Source organism: Coregonus clupeaformis, unplaced genomic scaffold (assembly GCF_020615455.1).
Source record: "Coregonus clupeaformis isolate EN_2021a unplaced genomic scaffold, ASM2061545v1 scaf1888, whole genome shotgun sequence".
NCBI classification, from domain to species: domain Eukaryota; kingdom Metazoa; phylum Chordata; class Actinopteri; order Salmoniformes; family Salmonidae; genus Coregonus; species Coregonus clupeaformis.
The window spans coordinates 31,122-45,701 of record NW_025535342.1 but is presented as its reverse complement, the minus strand read 5'-3'; the positions used below and the strand labels follow the sequence as shown (position 1 = coordinate 45,701).

The window sequence follows — 14,580 nt, the reverse complement described above, 5'->3', positions numbered from 1 at the left end:
CTACTGAGTCAGACATTAACCCTGTACCCTACTGAGTCAGACATTAACCCTGTACCCTACTGAGTCAGACATTAACCCTGTACCCTACTGAGTCAGACATTAACCCTGTACCCTACTGAGTCAGACATTAACCCTGTACCCTACTGAGTCAGACACTAACCCTGTACCCTACTGAGTCAGACACTAACCCTGTACCCTACTGAGTCAGACATTAACCCTGTACCCTACTGAGTCAGACACTAACCCTGTACCCTACTGAGTCAGACATTAACCCTGTACCCTACCCTGTACCCTACTGAGTCAGACATTAACCCTGTACCCCTGAGTCAGACACTAACCCTGTACCCTACTGAGTCAGACATTAACCCTGTACCCTACTGAGTCAGACATTAACCCTGTACCCTACTGAGTCAGACATTAACCCTGTACCCTACTGAGTCAGACATTAACCCTGTACCCCTGAGTCAGACACTAACCCTGTACCCTACTGAGTCAGACATTAACCCTGTACCCTACCCTGTACCCCTGAGTCAGACAGTAACCCTGTACCCTACTGAGTCAGACACTAACCCTGTACCCTACTGAGTCAGACATTAACCCTGTACCCTACTGAGTCAGACACTAACCCTGTACCCTACTGAGTCAGACATTAACCCTGTACCCTACTGAGTCAGACACTAACCCTGTACCCTACTGAGTCAGACATTAACCCTGTACCCTACTGAGTCAGACATTAATCCTGTACCCTACTGAGTCAGACACTAACCCTGTACCCTACTGAGTCAGACACTAACCCTGTACCCTACTGAGTCAGACATTAACCCTGTACCCTACTGAGTCAGACATTAACCCTGTACCCTTCTGAGTCAGACACTAACCCTGTACCCTACCGTGTACCCTACCCTGTACCCTACTGAGTCAGACATTAACCCTGTACCCTACTGAGTCAGACACTAACCCTGTACCCTACTGAGTCAGACACTAACCCTGTACCCTACCCTGTACCCTACTGAGTCAGACATTAACCCTGTACCCTACTGAGTCAGACACTAACCCTGTACCCTACCGTGTACCCTACCCTGTACCCTACTGAGTCAGACATTAACCCTGTACCCTACTGAGTCAGACATTAACCCTGTACCCTACTGAGTCAGACATTAACCCTGTACCCTACTGAGTCAGACATTAACCCTGTACCCTACTGAGTCAGACATTAACCCTGTACCCTACTGAGTCAGACACTAACCCTGTACCCTACTGAGTCAGACACTAACCCTGTACCCTACTGAGTCAGACATTAACCCTGTACCCTACTGAGTCAGACACTAACCCTGTACCCTACTGAGTCAGACATTATCCCTGTACCCTACCCTGTACCCTACTGAGTCAGACATTAACCCTGTACCCCTGAGTCAGACACTAACCCTGTACCCTACTGAGTCAGACATTAACCCTGTACCCTACTGAGTCAGACATTAACCCTGTACCCTACTGAGTCAGACATTAACCCTGTACCCTACTGAGTCAGACATTAACCCTGTACCCCTGAGTCAGACACTAACCCTGTACCCTACTGAGTCAGACATTAACCCTGTACCCTACTGAGTCAGACATTAACCCTGTACCCTACTGAGTCAGACAGTAACCCTGTACCCTACTGAGTCAGACACTAACCCTGTACCCTACTGAGTCAGACATTAACCCTGTACCCTACCCTGTACCCCTGAGTCAGACAGTAACCCTGTACCCTACTGAGTCAGACATTAACCCTGTACCCTACCCTGTACCCTACTGAGTCAGACATTAACCCTGTACCCTACCCTGTACCCTACTGAGTCAGACACTAACCCTGTACCCTACCCTGTACCCTACTGAGTCAGACATTAACCCTGTACCCTACTGAGTCAGACACTAACCCTGTACCCTACTGAGTCAGACACTAACCCTGTACCCTACCCTGTACCCTACCCTGTACCCTACCCTGTACCCTACCCTGTACCCTACCCTGTACCCTACCGTTTGTGTGTTTAACTTTTTGTATCTCAAGAGGAGGATGGTTTTTTCTAGTTGTATTGAAACTGTCTGTCTGTGTCTCTGCCTCTCTGTGTGTCTGTCTGTGTCTCTGCCTCTCTGTGTGTCTGTCTGTGTCTCTGCCTCTCTGTGTGTCTGTCTGTGTCTCTGCCTCTCTGTGTGTCTGTCTGTGTCTCTGCCTCTCTGTGTGTCTGTCTGTGTCTCTGCCTCTCTGTGTGTCTGTCTGTGTCTCTGCCTCTCTGTGTGTCTGTCTGTGTCTCTGCCTCTCTGTGTGTCTGTCTGTCTCTCCAGGTTCTCCAGAACAGACAGTGATGGCTCAGCAGCAACAGGCCATCATCAACCAGCAAGCCATCATACTGGTTTGTCTCATTATACTATACTGAACCAAAATATAAACGCAACATGTAAAGTGTTGGTCCCATGTTTCATGAGCTGAAATAAAAGAGCCCAGAAATGTTCCATACGCACAAAAAGCTTCCTCCTCTCAAATTGTGTGCACAAATTAGTTTCAATCCTGGTAGTGAGCATTTCTCCTTTGCCAAGATAATCCATCCACTTGACAGGTGTGGCATATCAAGAGGATGATTAAACAGCATGATCATTACACAGGTGCACCTTGTGCTGGGGACAATAAAAAGCCACTCTAAAATGTGCGGTTTTGTCACAACACAATGCCACAGATGTCTCAAGTTTTGAGGGAGTGTGCAGTTGGCATGCTGATTGCAGGAATGTCCACCAGAGCTGCTGCCAGATAATTTAATGTTAATTTCTCTACCATAAGCCGCCTCCAACGCCATTTTAGAGAATTTGGCAATACGTCCAACCAGCCTCACAACCACAGACCACGTGAATTTATTTCAATTGACAGATTTCCTTCTATGAACTGTAACTCAGTAAAATCTTTGAAATTGTTGCATGTTGCGTTTTTATTTTTGTTCAGTATAAATACTATATATACTATAAGATGCTATAATACTACTATAATACTGCTATAATCATACTGTAATACTATTATAATGCTGCTATAATAATGCTGTAATACTGCTATAATACTACTGTAATACTACAATAATGCTGCTATAATAATACTACTGTAATACTACTATAATGCTGCTATAATACTGCTATAATCATACTGTAATACTACTATAATACTGCTATAATAATGCTGTAATACTACTATAATACTACTGTAATACTGCTATAATCATACTGTAATACTACTATAATACTACTATAATACTACTATAATGCTGCTATAATAATGCTGTAATACTACTATAATCCTACTGTAATACTGCTATAATACTACTGTAATATTATTATAATGCTGTAATACTACTATAATCCTACTGTAATACTGCTATAATCATACTGAAATACTACTATAATGCTGCTATAATAATGCTGTAATACTACTATAATCATACTGTAATACTGATATAATCCTACTGTAATACTGCTATAATACTACTGTAATACTACTATAATGCTGCTATAATAATGCTGTAATACTACTATAATTCTACTGTAATACTGCTATAATCATACTGTAATGCTGCTATAATCATACTGTAATACTGCTATAATCATACTGTAATACTGCTAAAATACTACTGTAATACTACTATAATACTACTATAATCCTACTGTAATACTGCTATAATACTTCTATAATACTACTATAATACTGCTATAATACTGCTATAATACTGTAATACTGCTATAATCCTACTGTAATACTACTATATTACTACTGTAATACTTCTATAATACTACTGTAATCCTACTATAATACTGCTATAATACTGTAATATTACTATAATAATACTGTACTACTGCTATAATACTGTAATACTACTATAATAATACTGTAATACTACTATAATACTACTATAATCCTACTGTAATACTACTGTAATACTACTATAATACTACTGTAATACTACTATATTACTACTGTAATACTACTATAATACTACTATAATCCTACTGTAATACTGCTATAATACTACTGTAATACTACTATATTACTACTGTAATACTTCTATAATACTACTGTAATCCTACTATAATACTGCTATAATACTGTAATACTACTATAATAATACTGTAATACTGCTATAATACTGTAATACTACTATAATCCTACTGTAATACTACTATAATCCTACTGTAATACTACTATGTTACTGTTTTTCAGGCCCAGCAGATGACCATGCAGGCCATGGCTTTCCAGCAGCAGATGCTGTCTTCCTTCCCCCAGGCCCCCCAGGCCCCTCCCACACAACCACCCCTCCGCACCCCCAGCCCTGTGAGGACACACACTGACAAACAAACACACATTTTAAATACTTCATTTCAATCCACAAATCAAATTACATTCAAGAAGGATTCAAACATTTCAAAGGTCTTTGTATGCTCAGGGTTAAGGACAGGGTTAGGGTGCATGGACTCTCATGGATACAGAAAGCACCTTCTCCATACAGCTAGACTGACCATAACAGCTGAAACAGAGCAGTACCTTCTCCTCCATACAGCTAGACTGACCATAACAGCTGAAACAGAGCAGTACCTTCTCCTCCATACAGCTAGACTGACCATAACAGCTGAAACAGAGCAGTACCTTCTCCTCCATACAGCTAGACTGACCATAACAGCTGAAACAGAGCAGTACCTTCTCCATACAGCTAGACTGACCATAACAGCTGAAACAGAGCAGTACCTTCTTCTCCATACAGCTAGACTGACCAGAACAGCTGAAACAGAGCAGTACCTTCTCCTCCATACAGCTAGACTGACCATAACAGCTGAAACAGAGCAGTACCTTCTCCTCCATACAGCTAGACTGACCATAACAGCTGAAACAGAGCAGTACCTTCTCCATACAGCTAGACTGACCATAACAGCTGAAACAGAGCAGTACCTTCTTCTCCATACAGCTAGACTGACCATAACAGCTGAAACAGAGCAGTACCTTCTCCTCCATACAGCTAGACTGACCATAACAGCTGAAACAGAGCAGTACCTTCTCCTCCATACAGCTAGACTGACCATAACAGCTGAAACAGAGCAGTACCTTCTCCTCCATACAGCTAGACTGACCATAACAGCTGAAACAGAGCAGTACCTTCTCCTCCATACAGCTAGACTGACCATAACAGCTGAAACAGAGCAGTACCTTCTCCTCCATACAGCTAGACTGACCATAACAGCTGAAACAGAGCAGTACCTTCTCCTCCATACAGCTAGACTGACCATAACAGCTGAAACAGAGCAGTACCTTCTCCTCCATACAGCTAGACTGACCATAACAGCTGAAACAGAGCAGTACCTTCTCCTCCATACAGCTAGACTGACCATAACAGCTGAAACAGAGCAGTACCTTCTCCTCCATACAGCTAGACTGACCATAACAGCTGAAACAGAGCAGTACCTTCTTCTCCATACAGCTAGACTGACCATAACAGCTGAAACAGAGCAGTACCTTCTTCTCCATACAGCTAGACTGACCATAACAGCTGAAACAGAGCAGTACCTTCTTCTCCATACAGCTAGACTGACCATAACAGCTGAAACAGAGCAGCACCTTCTCCTCCATACAGCTAGACTGACCATAACAGCTGAAACAGAGCAGTACCTTCTCCTCCATACAGCTAGACTGACCATAACAGCTGAAACAGAGCAGTACCTTCTTCTCCATACAGCTAGACTGACCATAACAGCTGAAACAGAGCAGTATCCTCCTTCTCCATACAGCTAGACTGACCATAACAGCTGAAACAGAGCAGTACCTTCTCCCCATAAAGCTAGACTGACTATAACAGCTGAAACAGAGCAGCACCTTCTCCTCCATACAGCTAGACTGACCATAACAGCTGAAACAGAGCAGTACCTTCTCCTCCATACAGCTAGACTGACCATAACAGCTGAAACAGAGCAGTACCTTCTCCTCCATACAGCTAGACTGACCATAACAGCTGAAACAGAGCAGCACCTTCTTCTCCATACAGCTAGACTGACCATAACAGCTGAAACAGAGCAGTACCTTCTCCTCCATACAGCTAGACTGACCATAACAGCTGAAACAGAGCAGCACCTTCTTCTCCATACAGCTAGACTGACCATAACAGCTGAAACAGAGCAGTACCTTCTCCTCCATACAGCTAGACTGACCATAACAGCTGAAACAGAGCAGTACCTTCTTCTCCATACAGCTAGACTGACCATAACAGCTGAAACAGAGCAGCACCTTCTTCTCCATACAGCTAGACTGACCATAACAGCTGAAACAGAGCAGTACCTTCTCCTCCATACAGCTAGACTGACCATAACAGCTGAAACAGAGCAGTACCTTCTTCTCCATACAGCTAGACTGACCATAACAGCTGAAACAGAGCAGTATCCTCCTTCTCCATACAGCTAGACTGACCATAACAGCTGAAACAGAGCAGTACCTTCTCCATACAGCTAGACTGACCATAACAGCTGAAACAGAGCAGTACCTTCTTCTCCATACAGCTAGACTGACCATAACAGCTGAAACAGAGCAGTACCTTCTTCTCCATACAGCTAGACTGACCATAACAGCTGAAACAGAGCAGTACCTTCTCCTCCATACAGCTAGACTGACCATAACAGCTGAAACAGAGCAGTACCTTCTCCTCCATACAGCTAGACTGACCATAACAGCTGAAACAGAGCAGTACCTTCTCCTCCATACAGCTAGACTGACCATAACAGCTGAAACAGAGCAGTACCTTCTCCTCCATACAGCTAGACTGACCATAACAGCTGAAACAGAGCAGTACCTTCTCCTCCATACAGCTAGACTGACCATAACAGCTGAAACAGAGCAGTACCTTCTCCATACAGCTAGACTGACCATAACAGCTGAAACAGAGCAGTACCTTCTCCTCCATACAGCTAGACTGACCATAACAGCTGAAACAGAGCAGTACCTTCTCCTCCATACAGCTAGACTGACCATAACAGCTGAAACAGAGCAGTACCTTCTCCTCCATACAGCTAGACTGACCATAACAGCTGAAACAGAGCAGTACCTTCTCCTCCATACAGCTAGACTGACCATAACAGCTGAAACAGAGCAGTACCTTCTCCTCCATACAGCTAGACTGACCATAACAGCTGAAACAGAGCAGTACCTTCTCCATACAGCTAGACTGACCATAACAGCTGAAACAGAGCAGTACCTTCTCCTCCATACAGCTAGACTGACCATAACAGCTGAAACAGAGCAGTACCTTCTCCTCCATACAGCTAGACTGACCATAACAGCTGAAACAGAGCAGTACCTTCTCCCATACAGCTAGACTGACCATAACAGCTGAAACAGAGCAGTACCTTCTTCTCCATACAGCTAGACTGACCATAACAGCTGAAACAGAGCAGTACCTTCTTCTCCATACAGCTAGACTGACCATAACAGCTGAAACAGAGCAGCACCTTCTTCTCCATACAGCTAGACTGACCATAACAGCTGAAACAGAGCAGTACCTTCTCCTCCATACAGCTAGACTGACCATAACAGCTGAAACAGAGCAGTACCTTCTTCTCCATACAGCTAGACTGACCATAACAGCTGAAACAGAGCAGTATCCTCCTTCTCCATACAGCTAGACTGACCATAACAGCTGAAACAGAGCAGTACCTTCTCCATAAAGCTAGACTGACTATAACAGCTGAAACAGAGCAGCACCTTCTCCTCCATACAGCTAGACTGACCATAACAGCTGAAACAGAGCAGTACCTTCTCCTCCATACAGCTAGACTGACCATAACAGCTGAAACAGAGCAGTACCTTCTCCTCCATACAGCTAGACTGACCATAACAGCTGAAACAGAGCAGCACCTTCTTCTCCATACAGCTAGACTGACCATAACAGCTGAAACAGAGCAGTACCTTCTCCTCCATACAGCTAGACTGACCATAACAGCTGAAACAGAGCAGTACCTTCTTCTCCATACAGCTAGACTGACCATAACAGCTGAAACAGAGCAGTACCTTCTCCTCCATACAGCTAGACTGACCATAACAGCTGAAACAGAGCAGTACCTTCTTCTCCATACAGCTAGACTGACCATAACAGCTGAAACAGAGCAGTACCTTCTTCTCCATACAGCTAGACTGACCATAACAGCTGAAACAGAGCAGTACCTTCTTCTCCATACAGCTAGACTGACCATAACAGCTGAAACAGAGCAGCACCTTCTTCTCCATACAGCTAGACTGACCATAACAGCTGAAACAGAGCAGTACCTTCTCCTCCATACAGCTAGACTGACCATAACAGCTGAAACAGAGCAGTACCTTCTTCTCCATACAGCTAGACTGACCATAACAGCTGAAACAGAGCAGTATCCTCCTTCTCCATACAGCTAGACTGACCATAACAGCTGAAACAGAGCAGTACCTTCTCCATACAGCTAGACTGACCATAACAGCTGAAACAGAGCAGTACCTTCTCCTCCATACAGCTAGACTGACCATAACAGCTGAAACAGAGCAGTACCTTCTCCTCCATACAGCTAGACTGACCATAACAGCTGAAACAGAGCAGTACCTTCTCCTCCATACAGCTAGACTGACCATAACAGCTGAAACAGAGCAGTACCTTCTCCTCCATACAGCTAGACTGACCATAACAGCTGAAACAGAGCAGTACCTTCTCCTCCATACAGCTAGACTGACCATAACAGCTGAAACAGAGCAGTACCTTCTCCTCCATACAGCTAGACTGACCATAACAGCTGAAACAGAGCAGTACCTTCTCCTCCATACAGCTAGACTGACCATAACAGCTGAAACAGAGCAGTACCTTCTCCATACAGCTAGACTGACCATAACAGCTGAAACAGAGCAGTACCTTCTTCTCCATACAGCTAGACTGACCATAACAGCTGAAACAGAGCAGTACCTTCTCCTCCATACAGCTAGACTGACCATAACAGCTGAAACAGAGCAGTACCTTCTCCTCCATACAGCTAGACTGACCATAACAGCTGAAACAGAGCAGTACCTTCTTCTCCATACAGCTAGACTGACCATAACAGCTGAAACAGAGCAGTACCTTCTCCTCCATACAGCTAGACTGACCATAACAGCTGAAACAGAGCAGTACCTTCTCCTCCATACAGCTAGACTGACCATAACAGCTGAAACAGAGCAGTACCTTCTCCTCCATACAGCTAGACTGACCATAACAGCTGAAACAGAGCAGTACCTTCTCCATACAGCTAGACTGACCATAACAGCTGAAACAGAGCAGTACCTTCTTCTCCATACAGCTAGACTGACCATAACAGCTGAAACAGAGCAGTACCTTCTTCTCCATACAGCTAGACTGACCATAACAGCTGAAACAGAGCAGCACCTTCTTCTCCATACAGCTAGACTGACCATAACAGCTGAAACAGAGCAGTACCTTCTCCTCCATACAGCTAGACTGACCATAACAGCTGAAACAGAGCAGTACCTTCTTCTCCATACAGCTAGACTGACCATAACAGCTGAAACAGAGCAGTATCCTCCTTCTCCATACAGCTAGACTGACCATAACAGCTGAAACAGAGCAGTACCTTCTCCTATACAGCTAGACTGACCATAACAGCTGAAACAGAGCAGCACCTTCTCCTCCATACAGCTAGACTGACCATAACAGCTGAAACAGAGCAGTACCTTCTCCTCCATACAGCTAGACTGACCATAACAGCTGAAACAGAGCAGTACCTTCTCCTCCATACAGCTAGACTGACCATAACAGCTGAAACAGAGCAGCACCTTCTTCTCCATACAGCTAGACTGACCATAACAGCTGAAACAGAGCAGTACCTTCTCCTCCATACAGCTAGACTGACCATAACAGCTGAAACAGAGCAGCACCTTCTTCTCCATACAGCTAGACTGACCATAACAGCTGAAACAGAGCAGTACCTTCTCCTCCATACAGCTAGACTGACCATAACAGCTGAAACAGAGCAGTACCTTCTTCTCCATACAGCTAGACTGACCATAACAGCTGAAACAGAGCAGTACCTTCTCCTCCATACAGCTAGACTGACCATAACAGCTGAAACAGAGCAGTACCTTCTCCTCCATACAGCTAGACTGACCATAACAGCTGAAACAGAGCAGTACCTTCTTCTCCATACAGCTAGACTGACCATAACAGCTGAAACAGAGCAGTACCTTCTTCTCCATACAGCTAGACTGACCATAACAGCTGAAACAGAGCAGTACCTTCTCCTCCATACAGCTAGACTGACCATAACAGCTGAAACAGAGCAGTACCTTCTCCCCATACAGCTAGACTGACCATAACAGCTGAAACAGAGCAGTACCTTCTCCTCCATACAGCTAGACTGACCATAACAGCTGAAACAGAGCAGTACCTTCTCCTCCATACAGCTAGACTGACCATAACAGCTGAAACAGAGCAGTACCTTCTCCTCCATACAGCTAGACTGACCATAACAGCTGAAACAGAGCAGTACCTTCTTCTCCATACAGCTAGACTGACCATAACAGCTGAAACAGAGCAGTACCTTCTTCTCCATACAGCTAGACTGACCATAACAGCTGAAACAGAGCAGTACCTTCTCCTCCATACAGCTAGACTGACCATAACAGCTGAAACAGAGCAGTACCTTCTCCATACAGCTAGACTGACCATAACAGCTGAAACAGAGCAGTACCTTCTCCTCCATACAGCTAGACTGACCATAACAGCTGAAACAGAGCAGTACCTCTCTCCATACAGCTAGACTGACCATAACAGCTGAAACAGAGCAGTACCTTCTCCTCCATACAGCTAGACTGACCATAACAGCTGAAACAGAGCAGTACCTTCTCCTCCATACAGCTAGACTGACCATAACAGCTGAAACAGAGCAGTACCTTCTCCCATACAGCTAGACTGACCATAACAGCTGAAACAGAGCAGTACCTTCTCCTCCATACAGCTAGACTGACCATAACAGCTGAAACAGAGCAGTACCTTCTCCTCCATACAGCTAGACTGACCATAACAGCTGAAACAGAGCAGTACCTTCTTCTCCATACAGCTAGACTGACCATAACAGCTGAAACAGAGCAGTACCTTCTCCTCCATACAGCTAGACTGACCATAACAGCTGAAACAGAGCAGTACCTTCTCCTCCATACAGCTAGACTGACCATAACAGCTGAAACAGAGCAGTACCTTCTCCCATACAGCTAGACTGACCATAACAGCTGAAACAGAGCAGTACCTTCTCCTCCATACAGCTAGACTGACCATAACAGCTGAAACAGAGCAGTACCTTCTCCTCCATACAGCTAGACTGACCATAACAGCTGAAACAGAGCAGCACCTTCTCCTCCATACAGCTAGACTGACCATAACAGCTGAAACAGAGCAGTACCTTCTTCTCCATACAGCTAGACTGACCATAACAGCTGAAACAGAGCAGTACCTTCTTCTCCATACAGCTAGACTGACCATAACAGCTGAAACAGAGCAGTACCTTCTCCTCCATACAGCTAGACTGACCATAACAGCTGAAACAGAGCAGTACCTTCTCCTCCATACAGCTAGACTGACCATAACAGCTGAAACAGAGCAGTACCTTCTTCTCCATACAGCTAGACTGACCATAACAGCTGAAACAGAGCAGTATCTTCTTCTCCATACAGCTAGACTGACCATAACAGCTGAAACAGAGCAGTACCTTCCCCATACAGCTAGACTGACCATAACAGCTGAAACAGAGCAGTACCTTCTCCATACAGCTAGACTGACCATAACAGCTGAAACAGAGCAGTACCTTCTCCTCCATACAGCTAGACTGACCATAACAGCTGAAACAGAGCAGTACCTTCTCCTCCATACAGCTAGACTGACCATAACAGCTGAAACAGAGCAGTACCTTCTCCTCCATACAGCTAGACTGACCATAACAGCTGAAACAGAGCAGTACCTTCTCCTCCATACAGCTAGACTGACCATAACAGCTGAAACAGAGCAGCACCTTCTTCTCCATACAGCTAGACTGACCATAACAGCTGAAACAGAGCAGTACCTTCTCCTCCATACAGCTAGACTGACCATAACAGCTGAAACAGAGCAGCACCTTCTCCTCCATACAGCTAGACTGACCATAACAGCTGAAACAGAGCAGTACCTTCTTCTCCATACAGCTAGACTGACCATAACAGCTGAAACAGAGCAGTACCTTCTTCTCCATACAGCTAGACTGACCATAACAGCTGAAACAGAGCAGCACCTTCTTCTCCATACAGCTAGACTGACCATAACAGCTGAAACAGAGCAGTACCTTCTCCTCCATACAGCTAGACTGACCATAACAGCTGAAACAGAGCAGTACCTTCTTCTCCATACAGCTAGACTGACCATAACAGCTGAAACAGAGCAGTATCCTCCTTCTCCATACAGCTAGACTGACCATAACAGCTGAAACAGAGAAGTACCTTCTCCTCCATAGAGCTAGACTGACCATAACAGCTGAAACAGAGCAGTACCTTCTCCATACAGCTAGACTGACCATAACAGCTGAAACAGAGCAGTACCTTCTCCTCCATACAGCTAGACTGACCATAACAGCTGAAACAGGGCAGTACCTTCTCCTCCATACAGCTAGACTGACCATAACAGCTGAAACAGAGCAGTACCTTCTCCTCCATACAGCTAGACTGACCATAACAGCTGAAACAGAGCAGTACCTTCTTCTCCATACAGCTAGACTGACCATAACAGCTGAAACAGAGCAGTACCTTCTTCTCCATACAGCTAGACTGACCATAACAGCTGAAACAGAGCAGTACCTTCTCCTCCATACAGCTAGACTGACCATAACAGCTGAAACAGAGCAGTACCTTCTCCATACAGCTAGACTGACCATAACAGCTGAAACAGAGCAGTACCTTCTTCTCCATACAGCTAGACTGACCATAACAGCTGAAACAGAGCAGTACCTTCTCCTCCATACAGCTAGACTGACCATAACAGCTGAAACAGAGCAGTACCTTCTCCCATACAGCTAGACTGACCATAACAGCTGAAACAGAGCAGTACCTTCTCCTCCATACAGCTAGACTGACCATAACAGCTGAAACAGAGCAGTACCTTCTCCTCCATACAGCTAGACTGACCATAACAGCTGAAACAGAGCAGTACCTTCTCCCATACAGCTAGACTGACCATAACAGCTGAAACAGAGCAGTACCTTCTCCTCCATACAGCTAGACTGACCATAACAGCTGAAACAGAGCAGTACCTTCTCCTCCATACAGCTAGACTGACCATAACAGCTGAAACAGAGCAGTACCTTCTCCTCCATACAGCTAGACTGACCATAACAGCTGAAACAGAGCAGTACCTTCTTCTCCATACAGCTAGACTGACCATAACAGCTGAAACAGAGCAGTACCTTCTCCTCCATACAGCTAGACTGACCATAACAGCTGAAACAGAGCAGTACCTTCTCCATACAGCTAGACTGACCATAACAGCTGAAACAGAGCAGTACCTTCTCCTCCATACAGCTAGACTGACCATAACAGCTGAAACAGAGCAGTACCTTCTCCTCCATACAGCTAGACTGACCATAACAGCTGAAACAGAGCAGCACCTTCTTCTCCATACAGCTAGACTGACCATAACAGCTGAAACAGAGCAGTACCTTCTCCTCCATACAGCTAGACTGACCATAACAGCTGAAACAGAGCAGTACCTTCTTCTCCATACAGCTAGACTGACCATAACAGCTGAAACAGAGCAGTACCTTCTCCTCCATACAGCTAGACTGACCATAACAGCTGAAACAGAGCAGTACCTTCTTCTCCATACAGCTAGACTGACCATAACAGCTGAAACAGAGCAGTACCTTCTTCTCCATACAGCTAGACTGACCATAACAGCTGAAACAGAGCAGTACCTTCTCCTCCATACAGCTAGACTGACCATAACAGCTGAAACAGAGCAGTACCTTCTCCTCCATACAGCTAGACTGACCATAACAGCTGAAACAGAGCAGTACCTTCTCCTCCATACAGCTAGACTGACCATAACAGCTGAAACAGAGCAGTACCTTCTCCTCCATACAGCTAGACTGACCATAACAGCTGAAACAGAGCAGCACCTTCTTCTCCATACAGCTAGACTGACCATAACAGCTGAAACAGAGCAGTACCTTCTCCTCCATACAGCTAGACTGACCATAACAGCTGAAACAGAGCAGTACCTTCTCCTCCATACAGCTAGACTGACCATAACAGCTGAAACAGAGCAGTACCTTCTCCTCCATACAGCTAGACTGACCATAACAGCTGAAACAGAGCAGTACCTTCTCCTCCATACAGCTAGACTGACCATAACAGCTGAAACAGAGCAGTACCTTCTCCTCCATACAGCTAGACTGACCATAACAGCTGAAACAGAGCAGTACCTTCTCTCCATACAGCTAGACTGACCATAACAGCTGAAACAGAGCAGTACCTTCTCCTCCATACAGCTAGACTGACCATAACAG

At 44.9% G+C, this 14,580-nt stretch overlaps 1 protein-coding gene across 1 annotated transcript in view; it reads left to right on the top strand.

Moving 5' to 3' along the window:
- Positions 1-14,580, top strand: part of LOC121549412 (unconventional myosin-XV-like) — a gene marked incomplete at both ends in the record, with an annotated part of 76,369 nt that overhangs the window by 31,345 nt on the left and 30,444 nt on the right. Inside the window, 2 exon segments of the mRNA XM_045218897.1 lie at positions 2,323-2,390; positions 4,235-4,345. Of these exon segments, the coding sequence (XP_045074832.1) occupies positions 2,323-2,390; positions 4,235-4,345 (179 nt within the window).